This window comes from Taudactylus pleione, unplaced genomic scaffold (genome assembly GCF_031769625.1).
Source record: "Taudactylus pleione unplaced genomic scaffold, aTauple2 ptg000136l, whole genome shotgun sequence".
In the NCBI taxonomy this organism is placed as follows: Eukaryota; Metazoa; Chordata; class Amphibia; order Anura; family Myobatrachidae; genus Taudactylus; species Taudactylus pleione.
Window position 1 is genome coordinate 3,214,000 of NW_028284538.1, and position 19,677 is coordinate 3,233,676.

General features: G+C 46.9%; 2 protein-coding genes across 4 annotated transcripts in view; both read right to left on the reverse strand.

The window, feature by feature from the left end:
- The window catches only part of LOC148522909 (alpha/beta hydrolase domain-containing protein 17C-like), a 541,817-nt gene that overhangs the window by 129,966 nt on the left and 392,174 nt on the right, over positions 1-19,677 (reverse strand). The window lies entirely within an intron of this gene.
- The window catches only part of LOC148522913 (uncharacterized), a 40,917-nt gene that overhangs the window by 16,625 nt on the left and 4,615 nt on the right, over positions 1-19,677 (reverse strand). Inside the window, exons 1-2 of one of the 3 annotated variants that reach the window (XM_088473504.1) lie at positions 18,158-18,413; positions 2,712-2,832 (exon numbers count right to left, since the gene is read on the reverse strand). In XM_088473504.1, coding sequence (XP_088329630.1) covers positions 2,712-2,789 — 78 coding nt within the window. In that variant the 5' untranslated portion in view covers positions 2,790-2,832; positions 18,158-18,413. Of the gene's footprint in view, positions 1-2,711; positions 2,833-18,157; positions 18,414-19,677 lie in introns of those variants that run through there. The other 2 variants (XM_088473503.1, XM_088473505.1) reach the window with 2 other exon arrangements.

Below are 19,677 nucleotides of genomic sequence, written 5' to 3' on the forward strand. Positions count from 1 at the left end.
ATGAAGCTCAAAATTGAGTTCAGGTGCATCCTGTTTCCACTAATCATCCTTGAGATGTTCCTACAGATTAATTGGAGTCCACCTGTGACAAATTCAGTTGATTGGACATGATTTTGAAAGGCATACACCTGTCTATATAAAGTCCTACACTTGACAGGGCATGTTGGAGCACAAACCAAGCATGAAGTCCAAGGAATTGTCTGTAGACGTCCAAGACAGGATTGTCTCGAGGCACAAATCTGGGGAAGGGTACAGAAAAATATCTGCTGCTTTGAAGATCCCAATGAGCACAGTGGCCTCCATCATCCGTAAATGGAAGAAGTTCGGAACCACCAGGACTCTTCCTAGAGTTGGCCGGCCGTCTAAACTGAGCGATCGGGGAAGAAGGGCCTAGTCAGTGAGTTGATCAAGATCCTGATGGTCACTCTGTCAGAGCTACAGCATTCCTCTGTGGAGAGAGGAGAACCTTCCACAAGGACAACCATCTCTGCAGCAATCCACCAATCAGGCCTGTATGGTAGAGTGGCCAGACGAAAGCCACTCCTTAGTAAAAAGCAGCCCGCCTGGAGTTTGCCAAAATGTACCTGAAGGACTCTCAGACTATGAGAAACAAAGATTGAACTCTTTGGCGTGAATGCCAGGCGTTATGTTTGGAGGGAACCAGGCACCGCTCATCACCAGGCCAATACCATCCCTACAGTGAAGCATGGTGGTGGCAGCATCATGCTGTGGGGATGTTTTTCAGCGGCAGGAACTGGGAGACTAGTCAGGATAGAGGGAAAGATGAATGCAGCAATGTACAGAGACATCCTGGATGAAAACCTGCTCCAGAGCACTCTTGACCTCAGACTGGGGTGACGGTTCATCTTTCAGCAGGACAACGACCCTAAGCACACAGCCAAGATATCAAAGGAGTGGCTTCAGGACAACTCTGTGAATGTCTTTGAGTGGCCCAGCCAGAGCCCAGACTTGAATCCGATTGAACATCTCTGGAGAGATCTGAAAATGGCTGTGCACCGACACTTCCCATCCAACCTGATGGAGCTTCAGAGGTGCTGCAAAGAGGAATGGGCGAAACTGCCCAAATATAGGTGTGCCAAGCTTGTGGCATCATATTCAAAAAGACTTGAGGCTGTAATTGCTGCCAAAGGTGCATCAACAAAGTACTGAGCAAAGGTTGTGAATACTTATGTACATGTGATTTCTTAGTTTGTTTTTTTATTATTAACTTTGCAAAAAAATGCAACAAAAACTCTTTACACATTGTCATTGATGGGGTATTGTGTGTACAATTTTGAGGACAAAAATGTATGTATTCCATTTTAGAATAAGGCTGTAATATAACAAAATTTGGAAATTGTGAAGCGTTGTGAATACTTTCCAGATGCACTGTAAATTACTTTAACTCCCCCAGCGCAGAGGACGATGAGTGGGACTTGTCGTCCGCAGTTATATACTAACGGCAAGTCACATGTGTCGTGCAAAGCGATTAATAGCGTATGCAATACTGCTTGTTGGTCTCACAGCCCTCTGCTCAACGTACATCAGCTTCAAATATCTAGTTTTAATGTCACCTATTCAATGTATGTGTGTTTGGGGTGAGGCTCAATCTCCAATTACATTAGTTTAATTACTGCTACTCTACTCAAGTATCACCATTAACATTATTAGCCTCATCTGCTTGAAACATCATTTCTATGATTAAACTCTTTTTCATCTGCAGTACACACTAACCTTCAAATATGTATATAGACTTTCTCTACTAAGGGCCGTATTCAATTAGCGTCGAAAAGCCGTTATCGGCAATTCTTTTTCGCCGATGATGTAATTTTCGCCATTTTCAACTTATCCCCGTATTCAATTGCATTTACTTTTCACAGGTGCGAAAAGTCAATGCAATAGAACTAGCGATAACTTTTCACCTATAAATAGGTGTTGAAAAAAAGTGTTGAATTGGGGTTTTGGGGTACATCCTCCCAAAAACCACCCTGCACCCCTTGGACAGTCCCCTTAAGGTATTCTGTGTCAAAAAAAATAAAAGTTCCACAGAACACCCTAAAAACGTTCATTTTGGGGGCGAAAAAAAAAAAAGTTGGGGGACAAACTTCTAAACGAACGTAATAGACTCAGGAGGGTCCCCAACTATGCCCCAGGTGGTTTTTTGATTGCAGGTTGTTGCGGCAGGTGGATTTTTCACGTTTTTTTTTTTTAAGTTAACACTAACCACTTTAAAATATGCTTGCACCCATTTTCATGTACCCCAAATTTGGTGAGACTAGTCATTTTTCCCCCCAAAAAACCTTGCTAAATGCTATTCTTCACCCCTTATGCTAAGATGCAAAATTGCACCTATTGAGACCCTGTAAACACCCCAAATACTTTCAGCAGGGCTATTCGGGGGTACCCATAGTGAACCCCATGCCAGAGCATCTTTTTGGGGGTGTCAGGCTGATTTCCACAAAAATGACAGCACTTTTAACCTGTTTCAGTTTCGCCGGTTTGGAATTGAATACGGGGATACGCGGGGACGAGCGCAATACTTTTTCCCTCCGAAAAGCAGCGATGACAGCGAAAAGTCCGGCAACTGACTTTTCACTCCTAATTGTATATGCCCCTAAGCATTCATCACTTTCTTTAGGCTTGGCCTAGTTTCATACCTATGAGGTATACAGTAGTGACAGCAATAACACCAGCCTTCCTATATGTCTCACCTCTCCGGTCAGCAGGTAGATGATCTCCAGTGTGAGACTCAGTATCCTCTCCGTCCTGTCATTTCTCTGCTTCTCCATCCCCAGTGAGTCAGTCGGATGACCTACACAGACTCTCTTCCCTCTATAAGAAGATTATTACACTTTACTGATATGTTGTCTATACAGATATCTTGTAGTGTTCCCCCAGATGAGTGACTTTTCAGAAACTAACTTGTGCAAAGTCCCAGCAGAGTGCTATACTATAGGTACAATACAGTTAGCTATTGATCCCTATGTGATGTTACAAATGTTTGTCGGGATACACTCTTAGGGGGAAACTCAATGAGCTGCGACGTTCCACCGGAACCTCACCCGCAAATAAAATGCAGGTTATGCGGGCAGGGAAACCTCATTTGTTTCTGCTTGCACCAGACAAAGGTGCACGTAAAAAAAAACAAGGTTTTCCTCTCATAATTATGAACTGTGTGTACAGTTGCACAACGAACCATGGGGTCTATTCATGAAGATTTGCGTAAATGAATTGTTAATTTTCACTATATATCACGTGTCGCATGCACCATACAAAAGTATGGTGTTGTGATTTCTGCCACGGAGCAGGGGTGCCGCTGGGGAAGTAGTGAACTTCTTCACAGTAACCGGCTCTGTGAATAGCAACAAGCAGAGAAAAGCCCTGTTACTGCAAAACAGAGCTTTTCTCTGCTGTATGAATAGACCCCCTTGTGCTTAATTCAAGCCGTCCCTTAGTTTGTAGGTTATATTCCACCTGAAAAGCCCACAATATGCTGATCTAAAACAGCTACCAGTAACAATCTGAAAATATACAGGGCCTGATTCAGAGCCAAACGCTCTGACCAGAGCGCTCGCTCTGAATCAGGGCCCTCCTCCCTAAAAATGGAGCGGCCTCTTGGACGCTCACATAGCTGTGGGTTACCACCCACAGCTTATGCGAGCGTCCAAGATGATGGTCGCGATGGTCAAGACCATCGCAACCATCGGGCTTTCGACGAGACCCTGCGGTAGGGTCTCGCTGCCGCAAGCCCTGGAGTGATTTTGGCTCTATCAGAGCCAAAATCACTCCCACTGACATCACTACTGATGTCAGTGGGGCCGGACCCAGACGGTAGGCGTTCCCATGGGAACGCCTCCGTCTGGCAGCCACGCCCCCGGCACGCCCACCAAACGGGGCGTGCTGTCAGTCACCATCGACAGCACGCCCCCTTTGGTGCGAGACCCCGAGCGACGTATTCCTCGTTGCTCGCCGGGTCTCGCGCATGCGCACGACGGAGCTCCCTCCGTCGTGCGCATGCGCATTCGGGCACCATCGACTCGCTTGCGAGCGTCCTTCGCTCGCGAGCGGGTCTGAATCAGGCCCACAGTGCATCCGGAAAGTATTTCACAATGCTTCACATTTTCCACATTTTGTTATGTTACAGCTTTATTCCAAAATGGAATAAATTCATTTTTGTCCTCAAAATTCTACACACAATACCCCATAATGACAACATGTAAAAAGTTATTTTTAGATTTTTGCAAATGTAATAAAAAAAAAAAAAACACTATTAAATCAAATGTGCATAAGCTCAAAATTTAAGTCAGGTGTATCCTGTTTCCACTGATCATCCTTGAGATGATCCTACAGCTAAAGGCCCCCATACAACAGAGATTGATTGCAGCAATCGTGCAATTTGCAATCGATTGTGTATAAAAATCTTTCCCTTTTTCAATCGATTGTGGCAATTGTGCAATCTGCAATCGATTGAAAAAGGGAAAGATTTTTATACACAATCGATTGCAAATTGCACGATTGCTGCAATCAATCTCTGATGTATGGGGGCCTTTAATTGGAGGCTAGCTGTGGTAAATTCAGTTGTTTGTACATGATTTTGAAAGGCATTCACCTGTCTATATAAGGTCCCACACTTGATAGTGCACGTCAGAGCACAAACCAAGCATGAAGTCCAAGGAATTGTCTGTAGACCTCCGAGACAGGATTGTCTTGCGGCACAAATCTGGGAAAGGATACAGAAAAACTAGGATTTTGGTACTTACCGATAAATCCCTTTCTCCGATTCCACAGTGGACACTGTAGCCTCAGTACAATGGGGTATAGGAGTGGGTTAACCGGGAACAGGCACGTTTAAATAAAATACTAATGGTAGCTAGCTCCTTCCCCTCTATACCCCCTCAGGTCATTCTAAAAACAACTGTGCCCGAGGGGAGCTGGAAAGTAAGGAGAAGTAGACAGAAAAGCTATATTAATCACATACAAATAAGTAAACAAACATATACAGGAAAAAACAAAAGTCCAATCAGACGACCTAAATGCAAACAAGCGTCTGACCCTGTAAAACAGTAACAATGCAGGTAGAACAGCTCAGGGTGGGCGCCCAGTGTCCCCTGTGGAATCGGAGAAAGGGATTTATCGGTAAGTACCAAAATCCTAGTTTCTCCTTCATCCACCAGGGGACACTGGAGCCTCAGTACAATGGGGACGTCCCAGAGCTTACATCCCGGTTGGGAGAGCGCTGAGACCCCTGCAACACTGCACGGCCAAACTCTGAAGCAGAGGCCGCAAAAGTATCAAAACAATAGAATCTTGTGGTGCATACACACGGTCAGATTTGTCTTCAGATCTGAACGATAACGATTTAAAAAAATCATTCAATCGTTCATATCTGAAGGAAAATCTTACATACCTGACATATCTGTCAGATCTGTCAGATGAACGATTTGAACGATGCGCGTTCCCGATGGTCAGATAACGATATCTGACATCTGATGTGTTTGCAGTCAGACTTGGACGATTCCATTCATTTTAATGCAATCAAAAGTCGTTCAAATCTTTGGTAAAATCGTTCATCTGACAGATCTGACAAATCTGACCGTGTGTATGCTCCATTAGGAAGGTTTGCTTGCCTGACCATGTAGCTGCTCTACAAAGCTGGTTTAAGGAAACCCCACGAGCAGCCGGCCATGAAGGACCTACCGAGCGCCTGGATGCGCCGTAATTGGACCTGGTGGTTGTTTGGAAGCCACCATGTAAGCCTGTATGATAGTCAGGCGAATCCATCTAGAAATGGTTTGTTTGGAAGCTGGCCAACCTGGACGGGCCAAATCAAACGAAATAAACAAAGCATCAGATTTCCAGAGGGAGGTAATCCTGTCTATGTAAATCCTGTGCGCTCTGACTACATTCAAGGATTTTGAATTTGAAGAGTCATCCGTAAACACCGGGACCACGATTGGCTGGTTTATATGAAAAGCTGTCACCACCTTGGGGAGAAAGGACTTTTGAGTACGCAGCTCCGCCCTATCTTCGTGGAAAATGAGGTAAGGAGGGCGACATGATAAAGCACTGAGTTCTGACACACGCCTTGCCGAAGCGAGTGCCAACAGCAGAACCATCTTCCAGGTTAAGCACTTTATCTCCACCCTCTGCAATGGCTCGAAAGTTTCAGACTGGAGGAAAGCCAACACCAAATCTAAATCCCATGGTGCCGTGGGAGGCACAAAAGGAGGCTGAATCCTGACAACTCCTTGGAGAAAAGTTTGAATATCCGGTAGCAAGGCCAATTTCCTTTGAAAGAAAATTGACAACGCGGATACCTGTACCTTTTAAAGAACCAAGACGAAGGCCTACTGTTAGACCAGCCTAAAGAAAAAGAAGGAGACGTGATACCTTAAAGACTGACGGAGGAGAATTACGTCTCTCACACCAAGCAACATATGTTTTCCATATTGCGTAGTAATGTTGAGAAGGGACTTCTTTCCTAGCCCGAATCATAGTGGGAATCACACTAGACGGAATACCCTTTTTCCGGAGGACGGCCCTTTCAGTAGCCAGGCCATCAAACGAAGCCACCTTAAGTCTTGATAAACAAACGGCCCCTGAAGAAGGAGGTCGTCCTGAAGAGGCAGTGGCCACGGCTTGTCTATTAACAAATTCTGTACCTGTGAGTACCACGCTCGTCTGGGGCAATCTGGTGCTACCAAGAGCACCTTGACCCCTTCTTGCTTGATTCTTTGAAGTGGGCGGGGGATGAGCGGAAACGGAGGGAATAGGTAGATGTAATGAAACTTCCACGGAGCTGTCAGTGCGTCCACTGCCGCTGCCCGTGTGTCCCTTGTTTTGGAGTAGTAAACTGGTAATTGGTGGTTTAAACTCGATGCCATGAGGTCGGCTTGTGAACAGCCCCACCTCTGAGTCAGTTGCTGGAATACCTGAGAATTGAGCGACCATTCCCCTGGATGAATGTCCTGCCGACTGAGGTAGTCGGCCTCCCAGTTTTCCACTCCTGGGATGAAGATTGCAGAAATCACTACTGCGAATTACTCTGCCCAAAGCAGAATCCTGCTTACCTCCCTCATGGCGGCTCTGCTTTTAGTGCCGCCTTGCCTGTTTATATAAGCCACTGCTGTGGCATTGTCCGACTGAACTCTGATTGCCTGACCCTTCAACAGGGGATGCGCCAGCTGGAGAGCATAAAACACCGCTCTCAACTTTAGAATATTTATAGGCAGTCTGGCTTCCTTCTGAGTCCAGTGCCCCTGAAAATGCTTCCCCAGGGTCACTGCTCCCCACCATCTCAGACTTGCGTCTGTGGTGAGGAGGGTCCAATCCCACACCGCAAACCTTCTTCCCGCCAGCAGGTGGGAAGGATTCAACCACCAAATGAGGGATGTTCGAGTTTGAGGCGCCAAGAGGATTCTTTGATGGAGAAAGAGGTGGGATCCTGACCACTGGGAGAGGAGATCCAGCTGAAAAGGACGGGTGTGAAATCTCGCATATTGGATCGCCTCGAAGGCTGCCACCATCTTCTGAAGAAGGCAGATACAGAGATGTACAGACACTCGGCAATGTTGTAAAATCAGGCGCACCATGTGCTGAATGGAGGAAGCCTTGTCCTGAGGCAGGAATACTTTTTGTTCCACCGTGTCCAGTATCATTCCCAGGAATAGTAGGCGTTGTGTACGGATCAGGGAGGATTTCTTGAAATTTAGTATCTATCCGTGTTGCAAGAGAATACTCTGAGTTAAGTGAATGTCCCTTAACAGACGAGCTTCCGACGAGGCTTTTATCAAGAGATCGTCTAAGTATGGAACAATGACAACCCCCCTGACAATGCAGCAGGGCCATCATCGCTGCCATAACTTTTGTGAACACTCTTGGTGTTGACAAAAGACCGAAAGGTGGAGCCTGAAATTGGAAATGCGATTCTAGGACTGCAAAACGAAGAAAAGCCTGATGAGGAGGCCAGATGGGGATAAGCATCCTTTATGTCTAGGGACACCAGAAACTCGTTCCTCTCGAGACCCGCTATAACGGATTGGAGAGATTCCATCTTGAATTTGAAAACTCGAAGATGAGGGTTTAAATCCTTGAGATTGAGGATGGGCCTCATGGAGCCGTCCGGCTTGGGCACCACAAACAGGCTGGAATAAAACCTTTTACCTCTCTGGTGCGTTGGAACATTCACTATTACCTGAGACAATAACAGTTTTTGTATTGCTTCCTGGATTATTACTTTTTTTTCTGCAACCAGAGGTAAACCGGTTTTGAAAAAACGAGAAGGTGGTTGGACCTTGAAATCCAACTTCAGGCCGTGAATAATGGTGTCCCGGACCCAGGCGTCCTGGCAAGACTGGATCCAAATTTCCTTGAAACGCAAAAGGCGAGTCCCAACCTTGGGATCCCCCAAATGAGAAGGGGAACGTCATGCGGCAGGTTTTGCAGCTGCTTTGTCCTGCTGTGAGCTGGAGGCAGCTGATGCCAAAGCTCTACCGCGGCCTCTGGAACCCCTGGAGAAGGCCGGAGCTCCTCTGGAACGCCCTCTAAATTTCCCAGGGCCACGAAAGGACTGAAAGGAAGGGCCTGCTGAGGGTCTTCTAGTAGGGCTGCAGATGGTAGGTAAGTGGATTTCCCACCTGTAGCTTGCGAGATCCACTTATCTAATTCCGTGCCGAAAAGTACCTCCCCAGTAAATGGAAGGGCCTCTACTGCTCTCTTAGACTCTGCATCTGCCTGCCATTGACGCAGCCACAGAGCCCTTCTAGCTGATATAGCTAATGCTGAAGACCTGGCGGATAGACTACAAATGTTCTTAGACGCTTCTCCAAGGAATGCAACTGATTCTGCAATCTGTTTGGCTAACTGAATTAGGTCATCAGCTTGCGTTCCGGTCTTAATCCCCTCCGCCAGCTGCATCGCCCAGGCCTCAATGGCCTTATTCACCCAACAACTAACTAGTGCTTGACGCATCAAAACCCATGCTACTGTATATAAGGATTTTAATGTGTGTTCCAGCTTCCTGTCAGAGGTTTCCTTTAAACAAACAGCGCCAGGCATCGGACGCACCGTCTTCTTGGAAAGACGGGCTACTGACAGGTCCACTGCTGGAGGAGTTTCACATAATCTCCTACTGTCAGGAGGAAAGGGGTAATAAGACAGATATTTCTTAGAAATTTTAAATGTCTTATCTGGGTGTTTCCATGCGGAGGAAAGAATATCAACCAGCTCTTCAGATGCTGGAAAAGTAAGAGACTGTTTAAATCTTTACTGAAGATAGACGGTTTTGCAGTAACCTCTACATCTTCTACATGTAACACCTGGCGTACTGCAGTAATTAAAGCATCTACGCCCTGAGATGCAGGTTCAGGGTCTTCAGGAATGTGAACCTCCTCTTCTTGAACCTCGCCCTCTTCAGGGTCCTGCAGCTCCTCTTCCTCTGATTCATCCCAGCGTAAGGAGTTATGAATCAATCTCTTACTAAGGACCTGAGTAGAAGAAGATGCAGGCGGGGCCTGGGACATTGCTTTTGTAAGTCCCTCAACAGATCTGGCCAGTGAGCGAGCCCAATCTGGTTCAGCTGCTGTCTGTTTTAGCCTCTCCCTGTCTTTGCGAGCTGCTTCCAGCTCTAATGACAGATTTGATATAACTGATGTCAATTGATCAGACCACATAGGCTGACTTGCAAGATCAGTATCTTGAGGCTGAGACATACATTTGTCACACAGTAAGGAAGCATTAGACTGCCCCTGTGTGAATTTCTCACCACAAGTTTTGCAAGAAAGTGATTTTTGGGCAGCTTTAGACCCTTGTTAGACATGTCTATAGTGTACTGTTCACACACACACACACACTCAGTGAAAAGGATAGTAAGATTGCAATAACAGTAAGATTATACAATCACACCAACAGAGACCTTGACTGAAAAGGGCATAGAGGGAGATAAACTATGATCCCTGCAGCGCTAACAGAATAGTGCTGATTACAATAAATTGCAAGTACCGATGCACAGAGTACTGCCTGAGTCCTGACACAGACTGCACAGTCTCCACGTTTGTAGTGCTGTTAAAATGGCCACCAGCGTTCTTCTGCAAGCGCTGAGGCTGCTGGGAGGCTGGAGCAGAATGGATACTTAGGCTCCGCCCCCCTCCCCCCCGCTATGGCGCTCTCAGCGCTAGCGGAGCGCACTGTGGATGCCCGCCTAAAGTCTTGTCCTGGCTCCTCTGCTAACCAGAGAGCAAGGGAGCACTTACCTTAGCCCTGCCTGTGCTGCCGGCGGCGGGCATGTGCTACGGGAGCCCGCATGGCTGTGCACCGACACTTCACATCCAACCTGATGGAGCTTGAGAGATGCTGCAAAGAGGAATGGGCGAAACTGCCCAAAGATAGGTGTGCCAAGCTTGTGGCATCATATTCAAAAAGACTTGAGGCTGTAATTGCTGCCAAAGGTGCATCAACAAAGGTTGTGAATACTTATGTACATGTGATTTCTTAGGGGTTTTTTTTAAATTAAATTTGCAAAAATCTTAAAAAACTTTTTACACGTTGTCATTATGGGGTATTGTGTGTAGAATTTTGAGCACAAAAAATATGAGATATGGTAAGAACTTACCCTTGTTATCTCTATTTCTACGAAGTCCATAGGGTTCCACAGGATACCTTGGGGTATAGGTGTGACGTCAATCGCTGGGCACCATAGAGTTAAGCTTTTCAGCCTCCCAGGATGCACTAGGGTCCCCCTCCTATACCCCGCCCCCGAGCCAAGGCACCTCAGTTAGTTATCAAGCCATAGGCCGGAGGAGGAGAAGGAAGAGAGAGAAAAAAGATCTGGACACATACAAGAATCACATTCTCACCAGAGGGAGACGGAAAACCGGTGACCAGAGCAAAGCCCATCTGCAGCACAGGTGCGACAGGGCGGGAGTCCTGTGGAACCCTATGGACTTCGTAGAAATAGAGATAACAAGGGTAAGTTCTTACCATATCTCATATTTTCTACTTCAGGGTCCATAGGGTATCCACAGGATACCTTGGGGATGTCCCAAAGCAGTATCCTTTAAGGGTGGGGGCGCTCCTGTGCTGAAAGGAGAATCCGCCGCCCGAAGGAAGCATCCTGAGAGGCGAAGGTGTCAAACCTGTAATACCTCACCAAGGTATGGACAGAGGACCACGTAGCAGCCTTGCAGATCTGAACTGCCGAGGCACCACGTCGAGCTGCCCACGAAGGACCCACAGACCTAGTGGAATGAGCCTTCAGAGAAGGAGGGACCGGTAGGCCTTCATGAAGATAAGCTTCAGAAATAGCCATACGGATCCAGGCTGCCAAAGTTTGCTTTGAAGCAGGCCAACCCTTTTTACGGAAGCCATAGAGGACAAACAAAGCGTCCGACTTCCTAAACGAAGAAGTGTGGTCAACATAAGTCCTTAAGGCCCGCACAACATCCAAAGAGGCCTCACCCAGGGAAAGACCCGGTGAGTTAAAGGCCGGAACAACTATTTCCTCGTTAACATGAAACTGGGAAACAACTTTGGGAAGAAACTCGGGCCGAGTGCGGAGCACTGCCCTGTTCCCATGAAAAACCAAGAAAGGGGGTCTACAAGAAAGAGCCCCTAACTCAGAAACACGTCTGGCCGAAGCAATGGCCAGAAGGAAAACAGTCTTAGCTGTTAGCCATTTAAGATCCACTGAGCCCAGTGGTTCAAATGGCGGTCCTTGGAGAGCTCTCAGGACCACAGCCAAATCCCAAGGCGCCACAGGTGGAACAAAGGGCGGCTGAATGCGGAGAACACCCTGCATAAAGGTGCGCACATCCGGGATTGTAGCAATCCTACGGTGAAACCAGACAGATAGGGCCGAAACCTGTACCTTCAAAGAAGCAAGGCGAAGCCCATGATCTAGTCCCGCTTGCAGGAAGGCGAGAATCCGAGACAGACGAAACTCCCGCGGTGCATAACCTCTCGGTCGACACCACTGGAAGAACGTATGCCACACGCGATGGTATATCCTCGCGGAAGACGGTTTCCGAGCTCGTAACATGGTACGCACCACAGAGCTGGAAAACCCCCGGGACCTCAGCATGGCCGTCTCAACAGCCACGCCGTCAAAGACAGCCGAGTCAGGTCCGGGTGAAGGCAAGGACCCCGAGACAGAAGGTCCGGTCGTAGCGGCAACCGCAGAGGACTGTCCACGGACAGACCCCGAAGGTCTGAGAACCAGTGCCATCTGGGCCACGCGGGAGCTATCAACAGGAGCGTCCCTCCTTCCTGTTTGAATTTCCGGATTACCCGTGGAAGAAGGGAGACCGGAGGGAACAGGTATGCGAACCGGAACGTCCACCGGACGGACAGAGCATCCACCAGAGACGCCCCTTCGTCTCTTGTGCGAGATCCGTACACCGGCAACTTGTTGTTGTGCCGGGACGCCATGAGGTCGATTTCTGGAAGACCCCACCTGTCCACCAGTAGTTGAAAAACGTCCGGGTGCAGGGACCATTCCCCCGGAAGAACGTCCTGGCGACTTAGAAAGTCCGCCTCCCAATTTAGCACTCCCGGGATGAAGACCGCTGATATGGCCGGAAGATTGCGCTCCGCCCAAACCAGGATCCGAGAGACCTCTACGAGAGCCGCCCGACTGCGAGTTCCTCCTTGCCTGTTTATGTAGGCCACGGTGGTAGCGTTGTCCGACTGGACCTGCACCGGGCGACCCTGGAGAAACCGCTGTGCCTGCTGGAGAGCATTGAAGACCGCACGGAGTTCCAAGATATTTATTGGAAGCTCCGCTTCTGTCGGCGTCCACCTGCCCTGGAACAAGTGTGGACCCGAAACTGCTCCCCAGCCCCGAAGACTGGCGTCCGTTGTCAACAGGACCCAATTTGGAACCCAGAACGGACGTCCCTTGTTGAGGTGGGTCGTCTGTAACCACCACGCAAGGGACAGGCGAACCTCCGGGGTGAGCACAATCGTCTGGGACTTCAGAGACTGAGGCAGCCCGTTCCACTTGGACAGGATCAGGTGCTGCAGAGGTCTGGAGTGAAACTGGGCGTATTCCACCATGTCGAACACCGACACCATGGAGCCCAGTAACCTCATCGCCGAGTGTAAGGACACCCGGCGGCTGTGCAGGCAACTGCGCACCCTTGACTGTAAAGCAGAGATCTTGTCCTCCGTCACGAAGATCCTTTGCTGTCCCGAGTCCAATAAGGCTCCAAGATGCAGAATCCTCCGAGACGGGATTAGAGTGGACTTCTGCCAGTTGATTAGCCAGCCGTGCCGTTGCAGCAGTGCAATGGTCAGGTCCAAGTGGCGTAACAGGAGCTCTGGAGATCCTGCCACCAATAACAGTAATAAAGCTGACAGTTTAGAGAAGAAAAGTTACAGGCAGCGCTAGCACAGTCACATACAATGCAGAGAAATAACAATTCCTGCACTAACAGCGCTGATCACTCAACTACACAGACACAGGGCCTGGTAGGACACAGCGCTGCATACACAGACCTGAGCCACAGCGGAGGAGAGGTATGCGGGGGGACCCAGACCACGATGCTTCCGTCCAGCGCTTCCAGCAGCGTTCACCATGCGTTCTGGAGAAGATGGCCGCCGAGGAGCAGAGAGGAGGCTGGCCTGGGGGAGGAGCGCTGCCACAGGACCAGTCGGCAGCATGCAGAGAGGGCTGTGTGCAGCGGGGGAGGCGCCGGCTGTGAGACAGGGAAGGCGCGCTCCCCTGGCATGCATTTAACCCCTGGGACGCCGCAGCGCTACCGCTCTGCTGCGGTCCGCTGTCCCAGGGGGTAGTGGAAAGCGCAGGTTGGTCGCCTGGCTCCACGCTGCAGCCAGTCCCCAGGGAGCCCCCTGCCTGGGGACTTAGGACCATGTGACCAGCGGGGACCCACCGCGGGACCCCGCTGCTTACCTTTGTCCCCCTTGGATCCGGCCATGGTCCGGAACATCTGGGGTCACCGCTAGCTGTGACCCCAGATGCTCACCAGCATCTCCGGATCGGTACCGGCGTTCTGGTACCGGCGGGGGTGTAGGGAAGACAGCATGGACGTCAGGACTGACTGTCCATGCTGTACATCCAGATGTGCAGCCACAGCTGCACTGAAGAAAGCTTCAGGGGCTCTTCTAGCCCCCCACTCCGACAGGTGCACCCGACACCGGCCGGGCACCAAACTAAACTGAGGTGCCTTGGCTCGGGGGCGGGGTATAGGAGGGGGACCCTAGTGCATCCTGGGAGGCTGAAAAGCTTAACTCTATGGTGCCCAGCGACTGACGTCACACCTATACCCCAAGGTATCCTGTGGATACCCTATGGACCCTGAAGTAGAAATGAATTTATTCCATTTTGGAATAAGGCTGTAACATAACAAAATGTGGAAAAAGTGAAGCGTTGTGAATACTTTCCAGATGCACTGTATATAGACTTTTTCCCATGCCCTGAGCCCAGAGGCAACTGTGAAAATAAGTTTACAAAAAATAAATGCTTAAACCTCCTAGTGCGATGTGTCATATGTCCCTTACCAGATACCAGAGCTAAATGTCAGCTGCCGTTGCACACAAATTGCTTTGGCAGTAACCTGATATAAATCCAATAACTGCACACATTTAAGTTACATTCAGACAAGATAATAACCTCAGATTTATGTACTGGCATGTTGCAACACAGCTCAAGTACAATATCCAGGTTACGTTTAATAATCCACAATAGATAATAGAGGGAATACCAATATTGGCACACACATTACTATATAAATTACAGATTTTCAGACATGTCGTTTGGGTTTATAGATTGGTAATAATATACCACAATTACATTAGGTCACTACAAAGTCTACCTTCGTACTATACCCAGGTTATTTCCTGTATTAGGCAGCTCCCTAAATCCCACTCACTAAGAAGCTGTACCACTGTCCAGTGGTTATGACTAGCACTATATATATTTGGTTCTAGAATGTTGTTAAACCATGTAAATTATATATTCAATGAAGACCACTTCTGGCCAGACTTCTCCTAACAGTAGACGGATGTACCTGGGTCCCACTGGTTTCTGCCAGTTCTGAGCTGATAGCACTGCTGGACATCTTCAGAGAAGTAAGCATGATGTGTCTTTCATCTGATACACTAAGTTTCCTTGGCCGACCACTGCGTCTACAGTCCCCAACGTTGCCCATTTCTTTGTGTCTTTGTACTTTTTCAAAAGTGCTTGAACAGTACATATTGAAACCCCAGTCTGCTTTTAAATCTTTGCCTGGGAGAGACCTTGCTGATGCAGTATAACTACCTTGTGTCTTGTCGCTGTGCTCAGTCTTGCCATGGTATATGACCTGTGACATGTAACTGTCTTCCACAACCTCACCTTTGTAGCAGAGTTTGGCTGTTCCTCACCCAGTTTTAAGCCTCCTAAACAGCTGTTTCTGTTTCAGTTAATGACTGTGTTTCAATCTACATATGAAAATGATGATCATTATCACCCATTTGGTATGATTGGTTAATCATACACCTGACTATAATCATCCAAAATCCCTGACTTTGTGCAAGTGTACCTAGAAGAATCGATGCTGTTTTGAAGGAAAAAGGTGGTCACACCAAACATTGATCTGATTTAGATTTATCTTCTGTTCATTCACTTTGCATTTTGTTAATTGATAAAAATAAACTATTAACACTTCTATTTTTGAAAGCATTCTTACTTTGTAGCTTTTATTCCACACCTGCCTAAATAAATATATATATATATATATATATACATATAATGGTGAAACTAACCATGGGAAGAATAATGGAGAACAGTGCATTATTATGTTTGAACAAAATTTTCTCTATTAACCCTTTCACACAATGCAGATTCCGAGTCCACGTCCCTGCTCTGTACCAGGGTCGGGGACTGAGACCCGGATAATTCAAGAGTTGATAAACCAGTGTTGTACACATCTTGAGTGATTTGGCCGATTCCGACACATCGGAACAACAAATCGTCCAGTGTGTCTATCACGATCCCAATGCGCGCTCCTGTAGGTCGTCCGATCTTTTCTACATGCAGAAAGATCTGAGGATGTCAGTAGCGATGCCATACCGAATGCAGCATGGCCCCAGCTACCCTCCCCTGCCGTCGCTCCCGGCATCGGCAAGTGTGTATGCACTTGCCAATGCCGGCACCCCCGCCGGGTCCCATCGTGAACAATGTCGTGCTGGGTACACATCGTCTAATGTGTACCCAGCATAAGTCTGTTCATTAAAATCAAAAGAAAACAAATATACAATTTGCTGGTATAGATTAATAAAAGTAAAAAATAAATATGCTGATTTGGGTTGTTCATGAAGGGGTAAAAACTGTTAGAGTGCATACACACGGGACGATTCGCTCCATGAGCGACATCGTCCCATGTGTCCCCAGCAGGGGTGTGCTCAGTGTTGTTAACGAACACTGAACGAAATCAAGAATGATATTGTTCAGTGCTGGGCTCCCTCCCTCATCCCCGAACATGTTCAACCTGACAATATCGTTAGGTTGGACGGGAGGTTCCACTACAAAAGGGGGCGCGCATTGGTAGTTATCGTTCATCGGTTTGGGGCTGAAACTGAACGATTTTTTGGACGAATGAACGATAACCTTATTGTCCAAAAAAATCGTTGCGTGTGTACGCACCTTTAAAGAACAGTTACAATAGGGTATAGAATATAGGAACGACTATTGCCATTGAGGTGTAATAGAACCTTTAGGGTAGGATGTATCATGTGATACAGTCTACCCTTCCACCACTAAATAAATGTAGCATGCATACACACTGCACCCTTTCAGCTTTACCGGAACTGCTTCACTATGCTTAGCAGAGAAAAGCTAGGTGGTGCCAGAGTATCCTCAACCTCCCGACTGCCCACAGGACACTGTGGCCGCACTGGTGGATCAGCGGCCCAGTGCCAGAAAAACGGGACTGTCACACTGAAATCGGGATTGTCGAGAAGTATGATATATCAATACCAACAAAGACGGCTCTTACGATACAGAGATGTCCCAACAAAGACTTTTCTTCCAGGTCTACGACCCGGGAGTCTCAATGCACATGTATGAGGCAGAGCTTTCCAAACTCCTCAATTTCAGTCCATGATTGATTCCGGATGTTTAAAACAAATTGACTGAGGTGCTAATTAAGTTACCTGTGCTCAAGCATGGATATCTTTAAAACCTGGACTGTAATGGCAGATTTTGGGAATCTCTGCTCTATGGACGTCTTGCAAAAAAACTCCATAGGCATCTATATATCAACGCCACCCACTAATGGTATTGCCTATCAGGTACAAACTCCAGAAACTGGAGCTTTTCAGGGCTTGAGGCAGACGGGCCCATAGAAATTTATGGGGCTTTTGTGCCCCTGGACTTTTTTAATACATGACAGTTTTCAGAGATTTTACTGCATTTTACAGTCTCTATGAGCACATCGCAGGGATGGGCTCCTTTCGGAGCCTGTGTCCCTACATGTGCCGGATTATACATCCGGACGATATGATCATGTCATGGGCGGTACTGACATGCCCAGTTCGCATTGCAAGTGCATGGGGCCCAAGTAAATTAAGTAAATTAAATACAAAGAAATACAGCTTCACTTATAGATCACCAAACCAAAATCTGTAACGAGCCTTGGGTTCAGTAATATATTATTATTTATTGGATAAAATGAGTACATAACATTTTAAAATGTGTATTTAGTCTGATGAACAGTTGGTCTAATAAAGAAAAAGATTTGTATAATTGTCAGCAATTGCGATTATATATATTGTAGTATGCATAAATATAATGTGTAACTAACAATCCCACAGGTTACTGCAACAGATATTTCATTTTGGTCAGTATGAAAATTAAGAGCATGAAATATCTGCCAGGTGCTAGTTATTCTAAATGATATTAATATAATCGCAGTAGGATGTCAGGGAACAGTCAGCTATATCTTTGTATCTAAAACTCCTGTCATTATAATGCTATAGGTGACAGCACAGGGCTACTAGCTTAATATTGCAGATGGTACATACATTACAGAATAAGGTTATGAGCCTCAGACCGTTATGTTACATGTTGGTGGGATAATGTATAATACCTGTACTATACCCAATGCCACACTATAGAGACAACCCTGGCACACACAGACACATGCATGCATGGCATAGTTACCAGTGTGCTGGGATATTCCCATCAATGTTTTCTGTATTCTTTGTCCTGAGCAGGAAGCGGATTGCTAGAGATGCAGGTCTGGATGGGGAGAATCAGGCCTCTCCATTGTATCTAATGTATTCCAGTCATATAACGGGATACAGATGTGCCGGGAGTATTAGGGAGCGCTTCGTCAGGTCACTTTAGCATAAGGATGACACAGGCGTACAGGTGACATGTATTGGTCACTGTAATCAGTCACAGTATTTAAAACTACAACTCCCAGAAGGCATTGCTCAATCCACTTCGTTTAAAACCCTATTCTCTGTAATATGATAGATATATGCGCTGCAGTGACCTCTAGTGGTTACTCAGAGAACTTGTTTTATTTAATTATACTTTATTTGACTGACTCATCGTCATGGATGATTTTAAATTTAACATTTTTGTCCTGGGAAATTTTTGTCCCTGAAAATGTCACCATTTGTGCAGTAAATCAATGTTATTTTTGTTACCCCATTATTATTTTGTATTTAAACCATAATGAGCCTAAGTGGCAGTTGTTTCAAAATATTAATGTGTGTCTATTGCTGGCAGCATTTGTTATTGTTATAATAGTGATATTCTCTTTCTTGCCTTATAGTCCATATAATTAAGTTTTAGCTGCCAGATTATGAGTCCCAGATGATGTAAGGACAAGTTTTCAAATATGGCGACTGTCTGAGATAGTACACCAGGGTGCCTTCCGAACAGTATAATCAGCAAGTCCCTGATGAAAGTGATACCGATGTATATAAACTAACTGATACGTTAAATTAAAACTGCCCGTTCCACAATATAGAATTATGGTATGACATACCTTTTGATAATTCTTATTCTTTGAGGGCCATAGGGTCCACAGGAATTACCTTGGGATATATAGTTGGACAGCGTCCAATGCACCAAACAACAAAGCTTTGGAGCTCCCAGCATGCACTGGTCCTCCTCCCTATGTACCCCACTCCCAGCCACAGGCATTCAGTTTTTTTGTTTGGTGCGCAACAAGACGCACCTGTCATAACAGCGGGACTGCTAGGCAGTCCTAGGTTTTATTCTTTTATGTTTTACCTTAAGTTTGTGAAACTTCAAGAGTTTAGCAGTTCCAGAGCCAAAACTGACGCTCTACTGCGGCTCCATCGACGCCAAAACACAAGATCGCTTTGTGCGTACACACTTGCTGATGCCGGCAGCGACGAAGCAATAGCAGGGGTCATGCACTCGGAAGCATGGTCCTCGCTAACGATGTAGCCCGCATGCAGTCCGACGGGCGATGTTGCTGATGACGCGCGGGACCGCTCATCGTCAGCGACATAGTGGGTACACACTACAAGATGTCCCTGATCCGGCTGGATTGGACGACATATTGTCTAATGTGAACCCTGCATTATATGCAATTTATCTTGCCCTATAATATTATATCAGTCTACTCTAAATCCAAACCTAACTCACCACCCCTAAAAAACACTCTCCCCTTACTTACGTAGGCCTGTCATGCCACCTTT